The 15,006-nt window shown below is 52.7% G+C and overlaps 1 protein-coding gene across 1 annotated transcript in view; it reads right to left on the reverse strand.

The window, feature by feature from the left end:
* The window catches only part of FHIP2A (FHF complex subunit HOOK interacting protein 2A), a 66,333-nt gene extending 51,737 nt beyond the window's left edge, over positions 1 to 14,596 (reverse strand). The window contains exons 1-5 of the mRNA XM_075348151.1: positions 14,343 to 14,596; positions 11,845 to 11,923; positions 11,093 to 11,262; positions 1,160 to 1,264; positions 335 to 457 (exon numbers count right to left, since the gene is read on the reverse strand). Coding sequence (XP_075204266.1) covers positions 335 to 457; positions 1,160 to 1,264; positions 11,093 to 11,262; positions 11,845 to 11,923; positions 14,343 to 14,387 — 522 coding nt within the window. The 5' untranslated portion in view covers positions 14,388 to 14,596. The remainder of the gene's footprint in view (positions 1 to 334; positions 458 to 1,159; positions 1,265 to 11,092; positions 11,263 to 11,844; positions 11,924 to 14,342) is intronic.
* Positions 14,597 to 15,006: the final 410 nt, after the last annotated feature.

Raw genomic sequence — 15,006 nt, forward strand, 5'->3', positions numbered from 1 at the left:
CATTGATTGGCTGCAGCGGTGACATTATGACAGCACACGTCACAGCTGCAGCCAATCGCTGAACTCAGTGGCTTGTGTCATCTACATCCACAGAACCGCCGAGCTCATTGATTGGCTGCAGCTGTAATGTCATAACATCACCGCTGCAGGCAATTGACTGACCTCAGTGGCTCGTGTCATCTACATGATTGGCTGCAGCTGTGGTCATGATGTCGGCGCTGCAGACAGTGGGAGAGAACCCCCTGTGCATATTTTACAGGTATAAGGGCGTTTGGGGACCCCTTTCTCTTCAGTGGAAATCCCCTTTAAGCCCCCCCTCTGATCCGGACCTCACCTCCAGGAAGAAGTTGACGAGATACGGGTCCTGCTTCAGTTTGGCGCAGACGATGCATAGAAACTGGATCTCCTCGTTCTCGGTGGGATTGGCCAGGACCTCCCCGCACAGTCGGATCAGTTTCTATCACAAACGGAAACAAGAAAAGCTATCTTATGAGGTTTTTATTTTCCGGTCGGGGCCGCGTGATCCCTTATTTTTTGCGGGCGACATTTTCACTGATGCACTCTGGGATAGATCTGTAGTTTCTATTGGTTGTTGCAGCTTTTTTTTTGTATTGCAGCGACCAAAAAACCCGTAATTTTATCGCTCTTGAATTTTTTCAGTTTGCAGCGTTCAGCGATCGGGTCAAGTATTTTTATATCTTGATCGGATTGTTTTGATCGCGGACAGATTCCAACCTACATGTACGGCGCATGTCGAGAAAGGGTTAAAGGTAACCCGCCGGCTCCCCAGGCCTCTACAGCGCCACTATGTGTCTATTGCTCGTTATACTCGTCCTAACGAGCCCAATTTATTGCGTACGGATTATTATACTACAAGTGCGGTGGGGGCAGAGTAATTAGTGGGCGACCGGGGGGGGGTTGATTCCCCCAAACTGGTCATCTCATCATCTCATCCTCATGGGGTCTCTCCCATGTGGGCTGCGTACACCTGGATTCCCGTGCGGTCAGGGAGGCGGGTCACCCACACCTAATCGCTGCATAGATGGTGGCGGTCTGGGGGTCCGGAGGAGCCGTCTGGGGGGCCGTCAGGTCAATGAGGAAAGTGACAGCAGCTGCAAACACTGATCCAGAAAGACACAATGAGGAGAGGCGCAGGTACCTGGACGGGCCGGTGCACGTTGATATGTGGGAGCAGAGGCTGCTTAATTCTTCCTAAGAGCTTTGTATAGAAGACGAGCACCTGCTGCTTCATCCCCGGAGGACACTGCGAGGAGAGAATGGAACCCGTGCATTAATATTCACCATGGAGATCAGAGCGGACATTATACTAAAAGTCTACAACCCCTGGCAAAAATTCTGGCCTCCCCGGGCTCTGAGGATGTTCATTCAGGTGTTGACTTTTGTATAATAAAAGCCGATCACAGACGGCACAAAACTAAAGTCATTTCAGATGTCAGCTTTCTGGCTTTAAGAAACACTAAAAAAGAAGGGAATTTTGTTTACTTACCGTAAATTCCTTTTCTTCTAGCTCCAATTGGGAGACCCAGACAGTGGGTGTATAGCTACTGCCCTCTGGAGGCCGCACAAAGAACTACACTTAAAAGTGTAAGGCCCCTCCCCTTCTGGCTATACACCCTCCCGTAGGAGTACAGATTCCTCAGTTTTAGTACCAAAGCAAGAAGGAGGAAAGCCAATAACAGTTTCAAAAACAAATTCAATCCGATAACACGATCGGAGAACTTAAGAAACAACATGAACAACATGTGCACCCGAAAAAACGAAACCCTAAGAACCAATAGGGCGGGTGCTGGGTCTCCCAATTGGAGCTAGAAGAAAAGGAATTTACGGTAAGTAACAAAATTCCCTTCTTCTTTTTCGCTCCTAATTGGGAGACCCAGACAGTGGGACGTCCAAAAGCAGTCCCTGGGTGGGTAAAAAGATACCACATGAACGGGCTGTCAGACAGCCTCCTCCTACAGGTGGGCCACCGCCGCCTGAAGGACCTGTCTACCTAGGCTGGCATCTGCCGAAGCGTAGGTATGCACTTGATAGTGTTTGGTAAACGTGTGCAGACTCGACCAGGTAGCCGCCTGGCACACTTGCTGAGCCGTAGCCTGATGCCGTAATGCCCAGGACGCACCCACGGCTCTGGTAGAATGGGCCTTCAGTCCAGATGGAATCTGAAGCCCAGCAGAACGGTATGTGTGAAGAATTGGTTCCTTGATCCACCGCGCCAGGGTGGATTTGGAAGCTTGCGATCCCTTATGCTGACCAGCGACTAGGACAAAGAGCGCATCAGAACGGCGTAGAGCCGCCGTGCGAGAAATGTAAATCCTGAGTGCTCTCACCAGGTCCAACAGATGTAAACCCTTTTCAAATTGGTGAACTGGATGCGGACACAAAGATGGTAAAGTGATATCCTGATTGAGATGAAAGGAAGAAACCACCTTGGGAGAAAACTCTGGAATTGGACGCAGTACTACCTTGTCTTGGTGAAACACCAGGAAGGGAGATTTGCAAGATAACGCCGCTAGCTCGGACACTCTTCGAAGAGACGTGACCGCCACAAGAAAAACTACCTTTTGTGAAAGCCGAGAAAGGGGAACCTCTTTCAAAGGCTCGAAAGGCGGCTTCTGGAGAGCAATGAGAACCTTGTTCAGATCCCAGGGTTCCAATGGCCGTCTGTAAGGAGGAACGATATGACAAACTCCTTGGAGAAACGTGCGTACTTTAGAAAGCTGTGCCAAGCGCTTCTGAAAGAATACGGATAGCGCGGAGACTTGACCCTTAAGAGAGCTAAGCGACAAACCTTTTTCCAACCCAGACTGCAGGAAGGAAAGAAAAATTGGCAATGCAAATGGCCAGGGAGAAAACCCTTGAGCCAAGCACCACGCTAAGAATATCTTCCACGTTCTGTGATAGATCTTAGCTGAGGATGGTTTTCTAGCCTGTCTCATTGTGGCAACAACCTCCTGAGATAAACCTGAGGCCGCTAGGATCCAGGACTCAATGGCCACACAGTCAGGTTCAGGGCCGCAGAATTCAGATGGAAAAACGGCCCTTGAGACAGCAAATCTGGACGGTCTGGTAGTGTCCACGGTTGGCCTACCGTGAGATGCCACAGATCCGGGTACCACGACCTTCTTGGCCAATCTGGAGCGACGAGTATGGCTCGATGGCAGTCGGACCTGATTTTCCGGAGAACTCTGGGTAACAATGCTAGAGGTGGGAACACATAGGGGAGTCGGAATTGCGACCAATCCTGAACCAAGGCGTCTGCCGCCAGTGCTCGGTGATCGTGAGACCGTGCCATGAAAACTGGGACCTTGTTGTTGTGCCGTGACGCCATCAGATCGACGTCCGGCGTCCCCCAGCGGCAACAGATCTGCTGAAACACGTCCGGGTGAAGGGACCATTCTCCTGCGTCCATGCCCTGGCGACTGAGAAAGTCTGCTTCCCAGTTTTCCACGCCTGGGATGTGAACTGCGGATATGGTGGACGCTCTGCTTTCCACCCACGTCAAAATCCGTTGGACTTCTTGAAAAGCTTGGCGACTGCGTGTTCCCCCTTGGTGGTTGATGTACGCCACCGCCGTAGAATTGTCCGACTGAATCCGAATCTGCTTGCCTTCCAGCCATTGTTGGAAGGCTCGCAGGGCAAGATAGATTGCTCTGATTTCCAGAACATTGATCTGCAGAGTGGACTCTTCCAGAGTCCACATCCCCTGAGCCCTGTGGTGGAGATACACCGCTCCCCACCCTGATAGGCTCGCATCCGTCGTGACCACTGCCCAGGACGGGGGAAGGAACGACTTTCCCTGTGACAATGAGGTGGGGAGAAGCCACCAACGGAGAGAGTCCTTGGCAGTCTGAGAGAGGGAGACAGTCCTGTCGAGGGACGTCGATTTCCCGTCCCATTGGCGTAGAATGTCCCATTGTAGAGGGCGCAGATGAAACTGCGCGAACGGGACTGCCTCCATTGCTGCTACCATCTTTCCCAGGAAATGCATGAGGCGCCTCAGTGAGTGCGACTGGCTCTGAAGGAGAGATTGCACTCCAGTCCGTAGCGAGCACTGCTTGTCCAGTGGAAGCCTCACTATCGCTGAGAGAGTATGAAACTCCATGCCAAGATAAGTCAGAGATTGGGTCGGGGTTAGATGAGACTTTGGAAAGTTGATAATCCACCCGAAACTCTGGAGAGTGTCTAGTGCCACCTGCAGACTGTGTTGGCATGCCTCTTGAGAGGGTGCCTTTATAAGCAGGTCGTCTAGATACGGGATGACCGAGTGACCCTGCGAGTGCAGAACAGCTACTACTGCTGCCATGACCTTGGTGAAGACCCGGGGGGCTGTTGCCAGACCGAAAGGTAACGCTACGAACTGTAGGTGTTCGTCGTGTATGACGAAGCGTAGGAAACGCTGATGCTCTGGTGCGATCGGCACGTGGAGATACGCATCCTTGATATCTATTGATGCTAGAAAATCTCCTTGAGACATTGAGGCTATGACGGAGCGTAGGGATTCCATCCGGAACCTCCTGACTTTTACGTGTCTGTTGAGCAACTTTAGATCCAGGACGGGCCGATACGATCCGTCCTTTTTTGGGACCACAAACAGATTGGAGTAAAAACCGTGACCTTGTTCCTGAAGCGGGACGGAGGTCACCACTCCTTCCGCCTTTAGAGCGGCCACCGCCTGCAACAGAGCATCGGCTCGGTCTGGTGGTGGAGAAGTTCTGAAGAAACGAGTTGGCGGACGAGAACTGAACTCTATCCTGTACCCGTGAGACAGAATATCCCTCACCCAACGGTCTTTGACGTGTGACAGCCAGATGTCGCCAAAGTGGGAAAGCCTCCCACCGACCGCGGGTGTGGGAATCGGAGACCGCAAGTCAGGAGGACGCCGTCTTGGCAACGGTTCCTCCGGCTGTCCTTTTTGGGCGTGACTGAGACCTCCAAGAATCTGAGCGTCTCTGGTCCTTTTGAGTCTTTTTTGACGAGGCGAATTGGGACCTGCCCGGTCCTCGAAAGGACCGATAACCAGACTGACCCTTCCTCTGTTGGGGTCTGTTTTGTCTGTGTTGCGGTAAGGATGAGTCCTTACCCTTGGAGTGTTTGATGATTTCATCCAAACGCTCTCCAAACAATCGGTCACGAGAAAAAGGCAAATTGGTTAAGCACTTCTTGGAATGAGAATCTGCTTTCCAATGTCTCAACCACAGGGCCCTACGCAAAACAACGGAGTTGGCTGACGCCACTGCCGTGCGGCTTGTAGCGTCAAGAACAGCATTAATCGCGTACGACGCGAATGCCGCCATTTGCGAGGTCAATGGTGCTACCTGCGGGGCACATGCACGTGTGACGGAGTCAACTCGCGCAAGCCCGGCTGAGATAGCTTGGAGTGCCCATACGGCCGCAAAAGAAGGCGCTAATGACGCTCCAATCGCTTCATAGATGGATTTCAGCCAGAGCTCCATCTGCCTGTCAGTGGCATCTTTAAGTGCCGCTCCATCTTCAACTGCAACTAAAGATCTAGCTGCAAGCCTGGAAATTGGAGGATCCACTTTTGGACACTGGGTCCAACCCTTGACCACCTCAGGGGGAAAAGGATAGCGTGTATCTTTAAGCCGTTTAGGAAAACGCCTTTCAGGATAAGCGTGGGGTTTCTGGATTGCGTCTCTAAAGTCAGCGTGGTCCAGAAAAGTGCTTAAAGTACGCTTAGGGTATCTGAAATGGATTCTCTCGTGCTGCGAAGCTGACTCCTCCACAAGAGGAGCTGGTGGGGAAATATTTAACATCTTATTGATGTTAAATATAAGATCATTAACTATGGCGTCACCATCTGGTGTATCTAGATTGAGAGCGGTCCCAGGATCAGAATCCTGATCAGTTACGTCCGCCTCATCACCCATAGATTCATCTCGCTGGGATCCTGACCATTGAGATGAATGTGAAGGCCCGTCATAGCGAGCCCGCTTAGGCTGCCCGGGGCCATCGTCCGAGTCAGAGTCTTCACCCTGAGGTGTATATGCCCGTCCCGGAGCTTGGAGCTGAGGGGGACCAGGGGGCAATGATTGCACAGTGTCCGTGGCCTGAAGTACAGGCCTAGCTCGCAATGTGTCAAGAATTTGTGACATAGTGAGAGACATTCTGTCAGCAAAAGCTGCAAACTCAGTTCCTGTCACCTGGACAGCATTCACAGGTGGTACACCCTGGGTCACGTCCAGCAGAGGCCCCGGCTGTGCAAGCGCCGCAGGGGCCGAGCACTGCACACAATGGGGGTCCGTGGAGCCTGCCGGTAGAAAAGTCCCACATGCGGTGCAGGAAGCATATAATGTCTGTGCCTTGGCACCCTTGCGTTTTACGGACGACATGTTGCTGGCTCTCTGCAATGTGAGAGAGTCTATAGCCAAAGGGCGACCAGCGCTATGCAATACAAAGTATTTGTAGAAACAAAATACTAAGAATAATACTGGCACAAGAGGGGGTGAGCCCTGAGGGCTGCTTACCGCCCGCTGAATAGCGGGTAAGAGGTGCAGAATTCCTTGTCTGGGTCTCCCCGGCTCCCCTCTGCAGCTCAGCGTGTCAGCAGGAATGGCTGCCGGCGTCTGTGGAGAGGGGCGGTCCGTGGGAGTTCCCAAACAAAAGTGCGGGAAACAGTGTCCCCTCTGTGCCGATTGTGAGGGCTGGAGTATGTAAAAACGACTCCAGCCCTCGGCGCTGATGCACTGGCTAGCGTCCCGCCCCTCTCCTGACTGGCAGGTCTGGGGGCGGGAACGAACGGAAGCAGGCCGCAAAAGCCGGGGACTCGAGTTATCAGCGCGGCCGCCGTAAAAGCGCGGGCCGCGCTGAAGTCCCCGGCGCACCACAAGTGTCAGCCGCGCCGCAGTCCCAGCGGCCGGCATGACCGTTCCTAGACGTGGCCAGCGTCCCGCCCCTCTCCTGACTGGCAGGTCCGGGGGCGGGAACGAACGGAAGCAGGCCGCAAAAGCCGGGGACTCGAGTTATCAGCGCGGCCGCCGTAAAAACGTGGGCCGCGCTGAAGTCCCCGGCGCACCACAAGTGCCAGCCGCGCCGCAGTCCCAGCGGCCGGCGCGACCGATTCCTAGAAGTGTGCCTGCTTCAGCGAAGCTGAATGAGGCCTGGCACAAGCGCCGTAGCGCTGATGTCCCCCGGCGCACTACAACACCCAGCATGCTGCGGTGTGAGCGCCAAATGCACGGGGACACAGAGTACCTTGAGGAAGCAGGGCCATGTCCCTGATGTACTCCGCTCCATCCAGCATCTTCTCCAGGGGCTGTAGATGGAGCACGGTCTCAGTGCCTGGAGACCGGTAAATCCCACTTCACCCAGAGCCCTGTAAAAAGGGATGGGGAAGGAATCAGCATGTGGGCTCCTGCCGCCGTACCCGCAATGGGTACCTCAACCTTACAAACACCTCCGACATACAGTGGGGTGAGAAGGGAGCATGCTGGGGACACTATATGTGTCCTCTTTTCTTCCATCCGATATAGTCAGCAGCTGCTGCTGACTAAAAACAATGGAGCTATGCGTGCGTGTCTGACCTCCTTGCGCACAAAGCTAAAACTGAGGAATCTGTACTCCTACGGGAGGGTGTATAGCCAGAAGGGGAGGGGCCTTACACTTTTAAGTGTAGTTCTTTGTGCGGCCTCCAGAGGCAGTAGCTATACACCCACTGTCTGGGTCTCCCAATTAGGAGCGAAAAAGAAAAAAAGATGAAAACATAATGTGCAGCCAGTAATGGGCACTGTTCAACACCAAACAGGGGGGAAAATTATGGAATCACCCTGTAAATGTTCATTCCCAAAACACCTGCATCAAATAAGATCTGCTCGTTAGTCTGCATCTAAAAAGGAGCGATCACACCTTGGAGAGCTGCTGCACCAAGTGGACTATGGGGAGATAAGGTATGCACACCAGTGACTATGGGGAGATAAGGTATGCACACCAGTGACTATGGGGAGATAAGGTATGCACACCAGTGACTATGGGGAGATAAGGTATGCACACCAGTGACTATGGGGAGATAAGGTATGCACACCAGTGACTATGGGGAGATAAGGTATGCACACCAGTGACTATGGGGAGATAAGGTATACACACCAGTGACTATGGGGAGATAAGGTATGCACACCAGTGACTATGGGGAGATAAGGTATGCACACCAGTGACTATGGGGAGATAAGGTATGCACACCAGTGACTATGGGGAGATAAGGTATGCACACCAGTGACTATGGGGAGATAAGGTATGCACACCAGTGACTATGGGGAGATAAGGTATGCACACCAGTGACTATGGGGAGATAAGGTATGCACACCAGTGACTATGGGGAGATAAGGTATGCACACCAGTGACTATGGGGAGATAAGGTATGCACACCAGTGACTATGGGGAGATAAGGTATGCACACCAGTGACTATGGGGAGATAAGGTATGCACACCAGTGACTATGGGGAGATAAGGTATGCACACCAGTGACTATGGGGAGATAAGGTATGCACACCAGTGACTATGGGGAGATAAGGTATGCACACCAGTGACTATGGAAGGGGAATACATGGAATAGCAGTAAATGCTGTGTGAATACTGACATGAAAAATCCAATAGCTATATGTAAAGTGAAAATGTGAAAAATGGCGTAGTGTTGGGGTCTATTGTATTGATCAATTCAGTAGCTAAATTTCTCTTGATTCATATGTTCATGGCAGTAATGCAGGTTCCATTTTTCACATTTTCACTCTTGCATATAGCTATTGGATTTTTCAAGTCAGTATTCACACAGCAGTTTCTGCTATTCCATGTATTCCCCTTCCATAGTCACTGGTGTGCATACCTTATCTCCCCATAGTGATGTTTTTTAGGTTTTTGCACCCAGTTCAGACTTAGAATGGTGTTCCAAATGTTATTCGTTATTGTTAGTATTTTTTCGTTTGTGAACCCTCCCCACCACACCTATTGCCAATCCATATCATACGCATAAATAGCCTGGGTCTCAGCTTCCCATACACGGTAAGTTTTGTAACTGCATGAGAGGACACACACAAGCTAGGGACCCCAACGTAGAGAAATACTTTGGCGTAGTGTTGGGGCTCTATTGTATTGATCAATTCAGTAGCTAAATTTCTCTTGATCCATATGTTCATGGCAGTAATGCAGATTCCATTTTTCACATTTTCACTTTACATATAGCTATTGGATTTTTCAAGTCAGTATTCACACAGCAGTTTCTGCTATTCCATGTATTCCCCTTACATAGTCACTGGTGTGCATACCTTATCTCCCCATAGTGATGTTTTTTTAGGTTTTTGCACCCAGTTCAGACTTAGAATGGTGTTCCAAACGTTATTCCTTATTGCACCAAGTGGACTGACATGAATCATGGCTTCAACACGAGCGATGAAACAACGGAGAGGATTATCAAACTCTGAAAAGTGGGTAAAACATCACACAATGTTGCAAAAGATGTTGGTTGGTCACAGTCAGCTGTGTCTAAAAATAGGGACCAAATACAAACAACATGGGAAGGTTGTTAAAGGTAAACATACTGGTAGATCAAGGAAGACATCAAAGCGTCAAGACAAGAAAGTTAAAGCAATATGTCTCCTAAACAAGAAATGCACAACAAAACAAATGAGGAACGAATGGGAGGAAACTGGAGTCAATGTCTGTGACCGAATTGGAAGAAACCGCCTAAAGGAAATGGGATTTACATACAGAAAAGCTAAACAAAAGCCATCATTAATACCTAAACAGAAAAAAAACAAGGTTACAATGGGCTAAGGAAAAGCAATTGTGTACTATGGATGACTGGATGAAAGTCCTACTCAGTGATGAATCGCCAATCTGCATTGGGCAAGGTGATGATGCTGGAACTTTTGTTTGGTGTCGTTCCAATGAGATATATAAAGATGACTGCCTGAAGAGAACATGTACATTTCCACAGTCATTGATGATATGGGGCTGTATGTCAGGTAAAGGCACTGGGGAGATGGCTGTCATTACATCTTCAAGAAATGCCCAAGTTTACAATGAAATTTTGGACACATTTCTGATCCCATCAATTGAAAGGATGTTTGGGGATGATGAAATCATTTATCAAGATGATAATGCATCCTGCCATAGAGCAAAAACTGTGAAAACATTCCTTGAAAGAATACACATAACGTCAATGTCATGGCTGCAAATAGTCCGGATCTCAATTCAATGGAAAATCTTTGGTGGAAGTTGAAGAAAATGGTCCCTGACAAGATCCAACCTGCAAAGCTGATCTGCAACAGCAATCAGGGAACGCTGGAGCCAGATTGATGAAGAGACCGTCTGTCATTCATTAAGTCCATGCCTCAGAGACTGCAGCTGTTATAAAAGTCAGAGGTGGTGCCACAACATACTAATGATGGATTACAGGAGGGTTCTTCTGTTTGTTTTTCATGATTCCAGAATTTTTCCCTCATAAATTGAGTGATTTCATAATTTTCCCCCCTGTTTGGTGTTGAATAGTGCCCGTTACTGGCTGCACATTATGTTTTCATGATTTTTTTAGTGTTTCTTAAAGCCAGAAAGTTGCCATGTGAAGTGACTTTAGTTTTGTGCCGTCTGTGATCTGCTTTTATTATACAAAAATAACAACTGAATGAACATCCTCAGAGCCCGGGGAGGCCAGAATTATTACCAGGGGTTGTATATAACATGAGAGTGGCGGGCCCAGTAAGCCGGCGGGCCTTTATATAACCTCTTATTAATCGCATACTTAGCGCTCGCCGCCGTCTCCCGTCAGTAGCGTTGTTGCGGTGTTTTCTGCACAGTATGGCCGCACTTCTGATATGTCGGCTCTCACCGTCTCTTATGTGACGACCAGAAGTCGCTTTTCCCTATAAACCTCATGTCTCATGTCGAGGGTCTCGCTGTGAGGGCCGGCAAATCCAAACCGTGGACACACTGAGCAAACACGCACCGGAGCGTCACCGACAGCGGGAGACATTGGCGATCAGTGAAGAGCATCACTCCATGCACATAATGTCTACAGCAGAGGGGTAAATAATGTGGGGTGCGGGAGCGGCCCCCCAGGACTCACGTCGGCCTTCCCCAGTGTGTACAGCGTCTCCAGGACTTTGTGGTGCAGCAGATACTCCATGCAGGGTCCGGTCTCCCCCGACTCGCGCTCGGCCTCCTCCTGCACCAGGATCTCCAGCATCTGCTCCAGGTGGGACGGGATGTTGGTGTCGGTCACCGGAGCTTTGTCATCTGATCCGGGAGAGAGAATTGCAGGTTATCGGGGTCTCCCTTCACTGTGTGATGACTAGGGACGTGTCTGGAGCCTTCTCACCCCCCAATCCCCCCGGTGTGAGGTCTGGTCCCTGCTCCTCCGAAAAGAATCACACCATTATCAGCGGACGTCACACATTGCATCACAATTCTTTCCAGCATCGCCGAGCACGGGGACCCCAGAACGCCGTATACCCCCCGCCGATAAGTGGGCGCCATTGTCTGCAACAAATAACGCTACACGGGAACTGAGGTCACAGGGATGGGATCTGGAGGCGAGGATGCAAGACAGGATTCTGGAATGTTATATGTGCCAATACTTCTCATAAACAGGGGGCGCCAAGGGAGACGCCGAGGGAGGCGGAGGGGGGCGCCAAGGGAGGCGGAGGGGGGCGAGGGGCGCCAAGGGAGGTGGAGGGAGCACCAAGGGGGGCAGAGGGGGCGCCAAGCCAAGGTTCCAGGTGACGCACGTCCTCGGTGACTGACATCGCCTCCACGTTCTTATCTGCAGATATTTTCTCCAAATGCAAAAATCAGCGGTTGCGGAGGACGAGCACTCACCGGACGTCTCTATGTAATAATGGGTGATGGCTTTCCAGTGATACACGAAGTCTTCCTGTAGCGGCAGAGAGGGGGCCAGCTGCGGGAGAAAGCAGAACTGCGGTCACTGCACAGAGGGGGACAGCGGGATCAGGAGCGTCAGCCCCACATCATTGCCCGCTCCCCAACATAGCCCGCCACACATCCCCCAACATAACCCGCCCCCCAACATAGCCCACCACCCAACATAGCCCGCCACACAGACCACAATATAGCCCGCCCCCTCAACATAGCCCGCCACACGCCCCACATCATAGCCCGCCCCCTCAACATAGCCCGCCACACGCCCCACATCATAGCCCGCCCCCTCAACATAGCCCTCCACACGCCCCACATCATAGCCCGCCCCCTCAACATAGCCCGCCACACGCCCCACATCATAGCCCGCCCCCTCAACATAGCCCGCCACACATCATAGCCCGCCCGCCGGCCCCACAACACAGCCCACAACATGGCCTTCAACATAGCCCACCCCAACAGGCCGGGCAGCAGCTACCCCCCTGGACTGACCCCTAGGTGAGTATTATAAAGGTGTTGTTTATGTTATACACAGCGGCCTGGGCTCTGCTGCTGTAGAACGCTGGGTATAAGGCCGCGCCGGGAATAAGGACGCGCCGGGTATAAGGACGCGCCGGGTATAAGGACGCGCCGGGTATAAGGACGCGCCGGGAATAAGGACGCGCCGGGTATAAGGACGCGCCGGGTATAAGGACGCGCCGGGAATAAGGACGCGCCGGGAATAAGGACGCGCCGGGTATAAGGACGCGCCGGGTATAAGGACGCGCCGGGTATAAGGACGCGCCGGGTATAAGGACGCGCCGGGTATAAGGACGCGCCGGGTATAAGGACGCGCCGGGTATACGGACGCGCCGGGTATACGGACGCGCCGGGTATACGGACGCGCCGGGTATACGGACGCGCCGGGTATAAGGACGCGCCGGGTATAAGGACGCGCCGGGTATAAGGACGCGCCGGGTATAAGGACGCGCCGGGTATACGGACGCGCCGGGTATACGGACGCGCCGGGTATAAGGACGCGCTGGGTATACGGACGCGCTGGGTATAAGGACGCGCTGGGTATAAGGACGCGCTGGGTATACGGACGCGCTGGGTATAAGGACACGCCGGGTATAAGGACGCGCTGGGTATAAGGACACGCTGGGTATACGGACGCGCTGGGTATACGGACGCGCTGGGTATAAGGACACGCTGGTGGTGGCTGCAGATTATAGGGAAACTGGAGACCGGGTCCTTTTATAACAAAACAAAGTCTAATCAATAAATATTAGAATAATAATTTACACAATTAGAAATAATCTTATAAATGTGTCACCAAAAACGTCCACTGTACGGTAATATTGTGCGGTTTTACCCCCGTCCCGTACACGCTGGGCGGTTTTAACCCCGTCCTGTACACGCTGGGCGGTTTTACCCCCCGTCCCGTACACGCTGGGCGGTTTTACCCCCCGTCCCGTACACGCTGGGCGGTTTTATCCCCCGTCCTGTACACGCTGGGCGGTTTTATCCCCCGTCCTGTACACGCTGGGCGGTTTTATCCCCCGTCCTGTACACGCTGGGCGGTTTTATCCCCCGTCCTGTACACGCTGGGCGGTTTTATCCCCCGTCCTGTACACGCTGGGCGGTTTTACCCCCGTCCCGTACACGCTGGGCGGTTTTATCCCCCGTCCCGTACACGCTGGGCGGTTTTATCCCCCGTCCCATACACGCTGGGCGGTTTTATCCCCCGTCCTGTACACGCTGGGAGGTTTTATCCCCCGTCCTGTACACGCTGGGCGGTTTTATCCCCCGTCCCGTACACGCTGGGCGGTTTTATCCCCCGTCCTGTACACGCTGGGAGGTTTTATCCCCCGTCCCGTACACGCTGGGCGGTTTTATCCCCCGCCCTGTACACGCTGGGCGGTTTTATCCCCCGTCCTGTACACGCTGGGCGGTTTTATCCCCCGTCCCATACACGCTGGGCGGTTTTATCCCCCGTCCCATACACGCTGGGCGGTTTTATCCCCCGTCCTGTACACGCTGGGAGGTTTTATCCCCCGTCCCGTACACGCTGGGAGGTTTTATCCCCCGTCCCGTACACGCTGGGAGGTTTTATCCCCGTCCCGTACACGCTGGGCGGTTTTATCCCCCGTCCCGTACACGCTGGGAGGTTTTATCCCCGTCCCGTACACGCTGGGCGGTTTTATCCCACGTCCCGTACACATTTTGCGGTATTATCCCCGTCATGTACACACTGTGCGGTTTTATCGCCGCCTCCGGGGCTCCGCTCTTTGGCTCCGGCCTCAGTTCCGGCCACATCAGCGCTCCTGGCTCCTCCTTCCTCCCGGAGATCCTGATCGGATCCCGGCTCCGCCCGCAGGAGAGGCCCCGGTCTGCGGCCTGGCGCGGTGTTGGCCGCTGCGGATCCCCGGGCTGGAGTTGAGCCGTTGTCGGTCACTCACCGCCTCCACCGCCTGCTGCAGGATGGACGTGAACTTGGAGAACATCTTCCCCCTCTGCTGCTGCAGCTTCTCCCGGGAGGACCTGGAGAAATCCGAGAGCTTCTGCCGCCGCCGCTCCAGAGTGTAAACGGCACAAAGCCAGCGGCCGGCGACACCGGAAACACCGGGAAATCACCCACAACACACCGGGAAATCACCCACAATACACCGGGAGATACTGACACAGCCGGAGCCACACAACACTGTACACACAGCGCCACCTACAGGACAGAGACAGGACTGCACTGACAACACTATACACACAGCGCCACCTACAGGAAAGAGACGGTACTGCACTGACAACACTGTACACACAGCGACACCTACAGGACAGAGACAGGACTGCACTGACAACACTGTACACACAGCGCCACCTACAGTAGAGAGACAGGACTGCACTGACAACACTGTACACACAGCGCCACCTACAGGAGAGACAGGACTGCACTGACAACACTATACACACAGCGCCACCTACAGGACAGAGACAGGACTGCACTGACAACACTGTACACACAGCGCCACCTACAGGAGAGAGACAGGACTGCACTGACAACACTGTACACACAGCGCCACCTACAGGAGAGAGACAGGACTGCACTGACAACACTGTACACACAACGCC

Source organism: Anomaloglossus baeobatrachus, chromosome 5 (assembly GCF_048569485.1).
Source record: "Anomaloglossus baeobatrachus isolate aAnoBae1 chromosome 5, aAnoBae1.hap1, whole genome shotgun sequence".
Taxonomy (NCBI): domain Eukaryota; kingdom Metazoa; phylum Chordata; class Amphibia; order Anura; family Aromobatidae; genus Anomaloglossus; species Anomaloglossus baeobatrachus.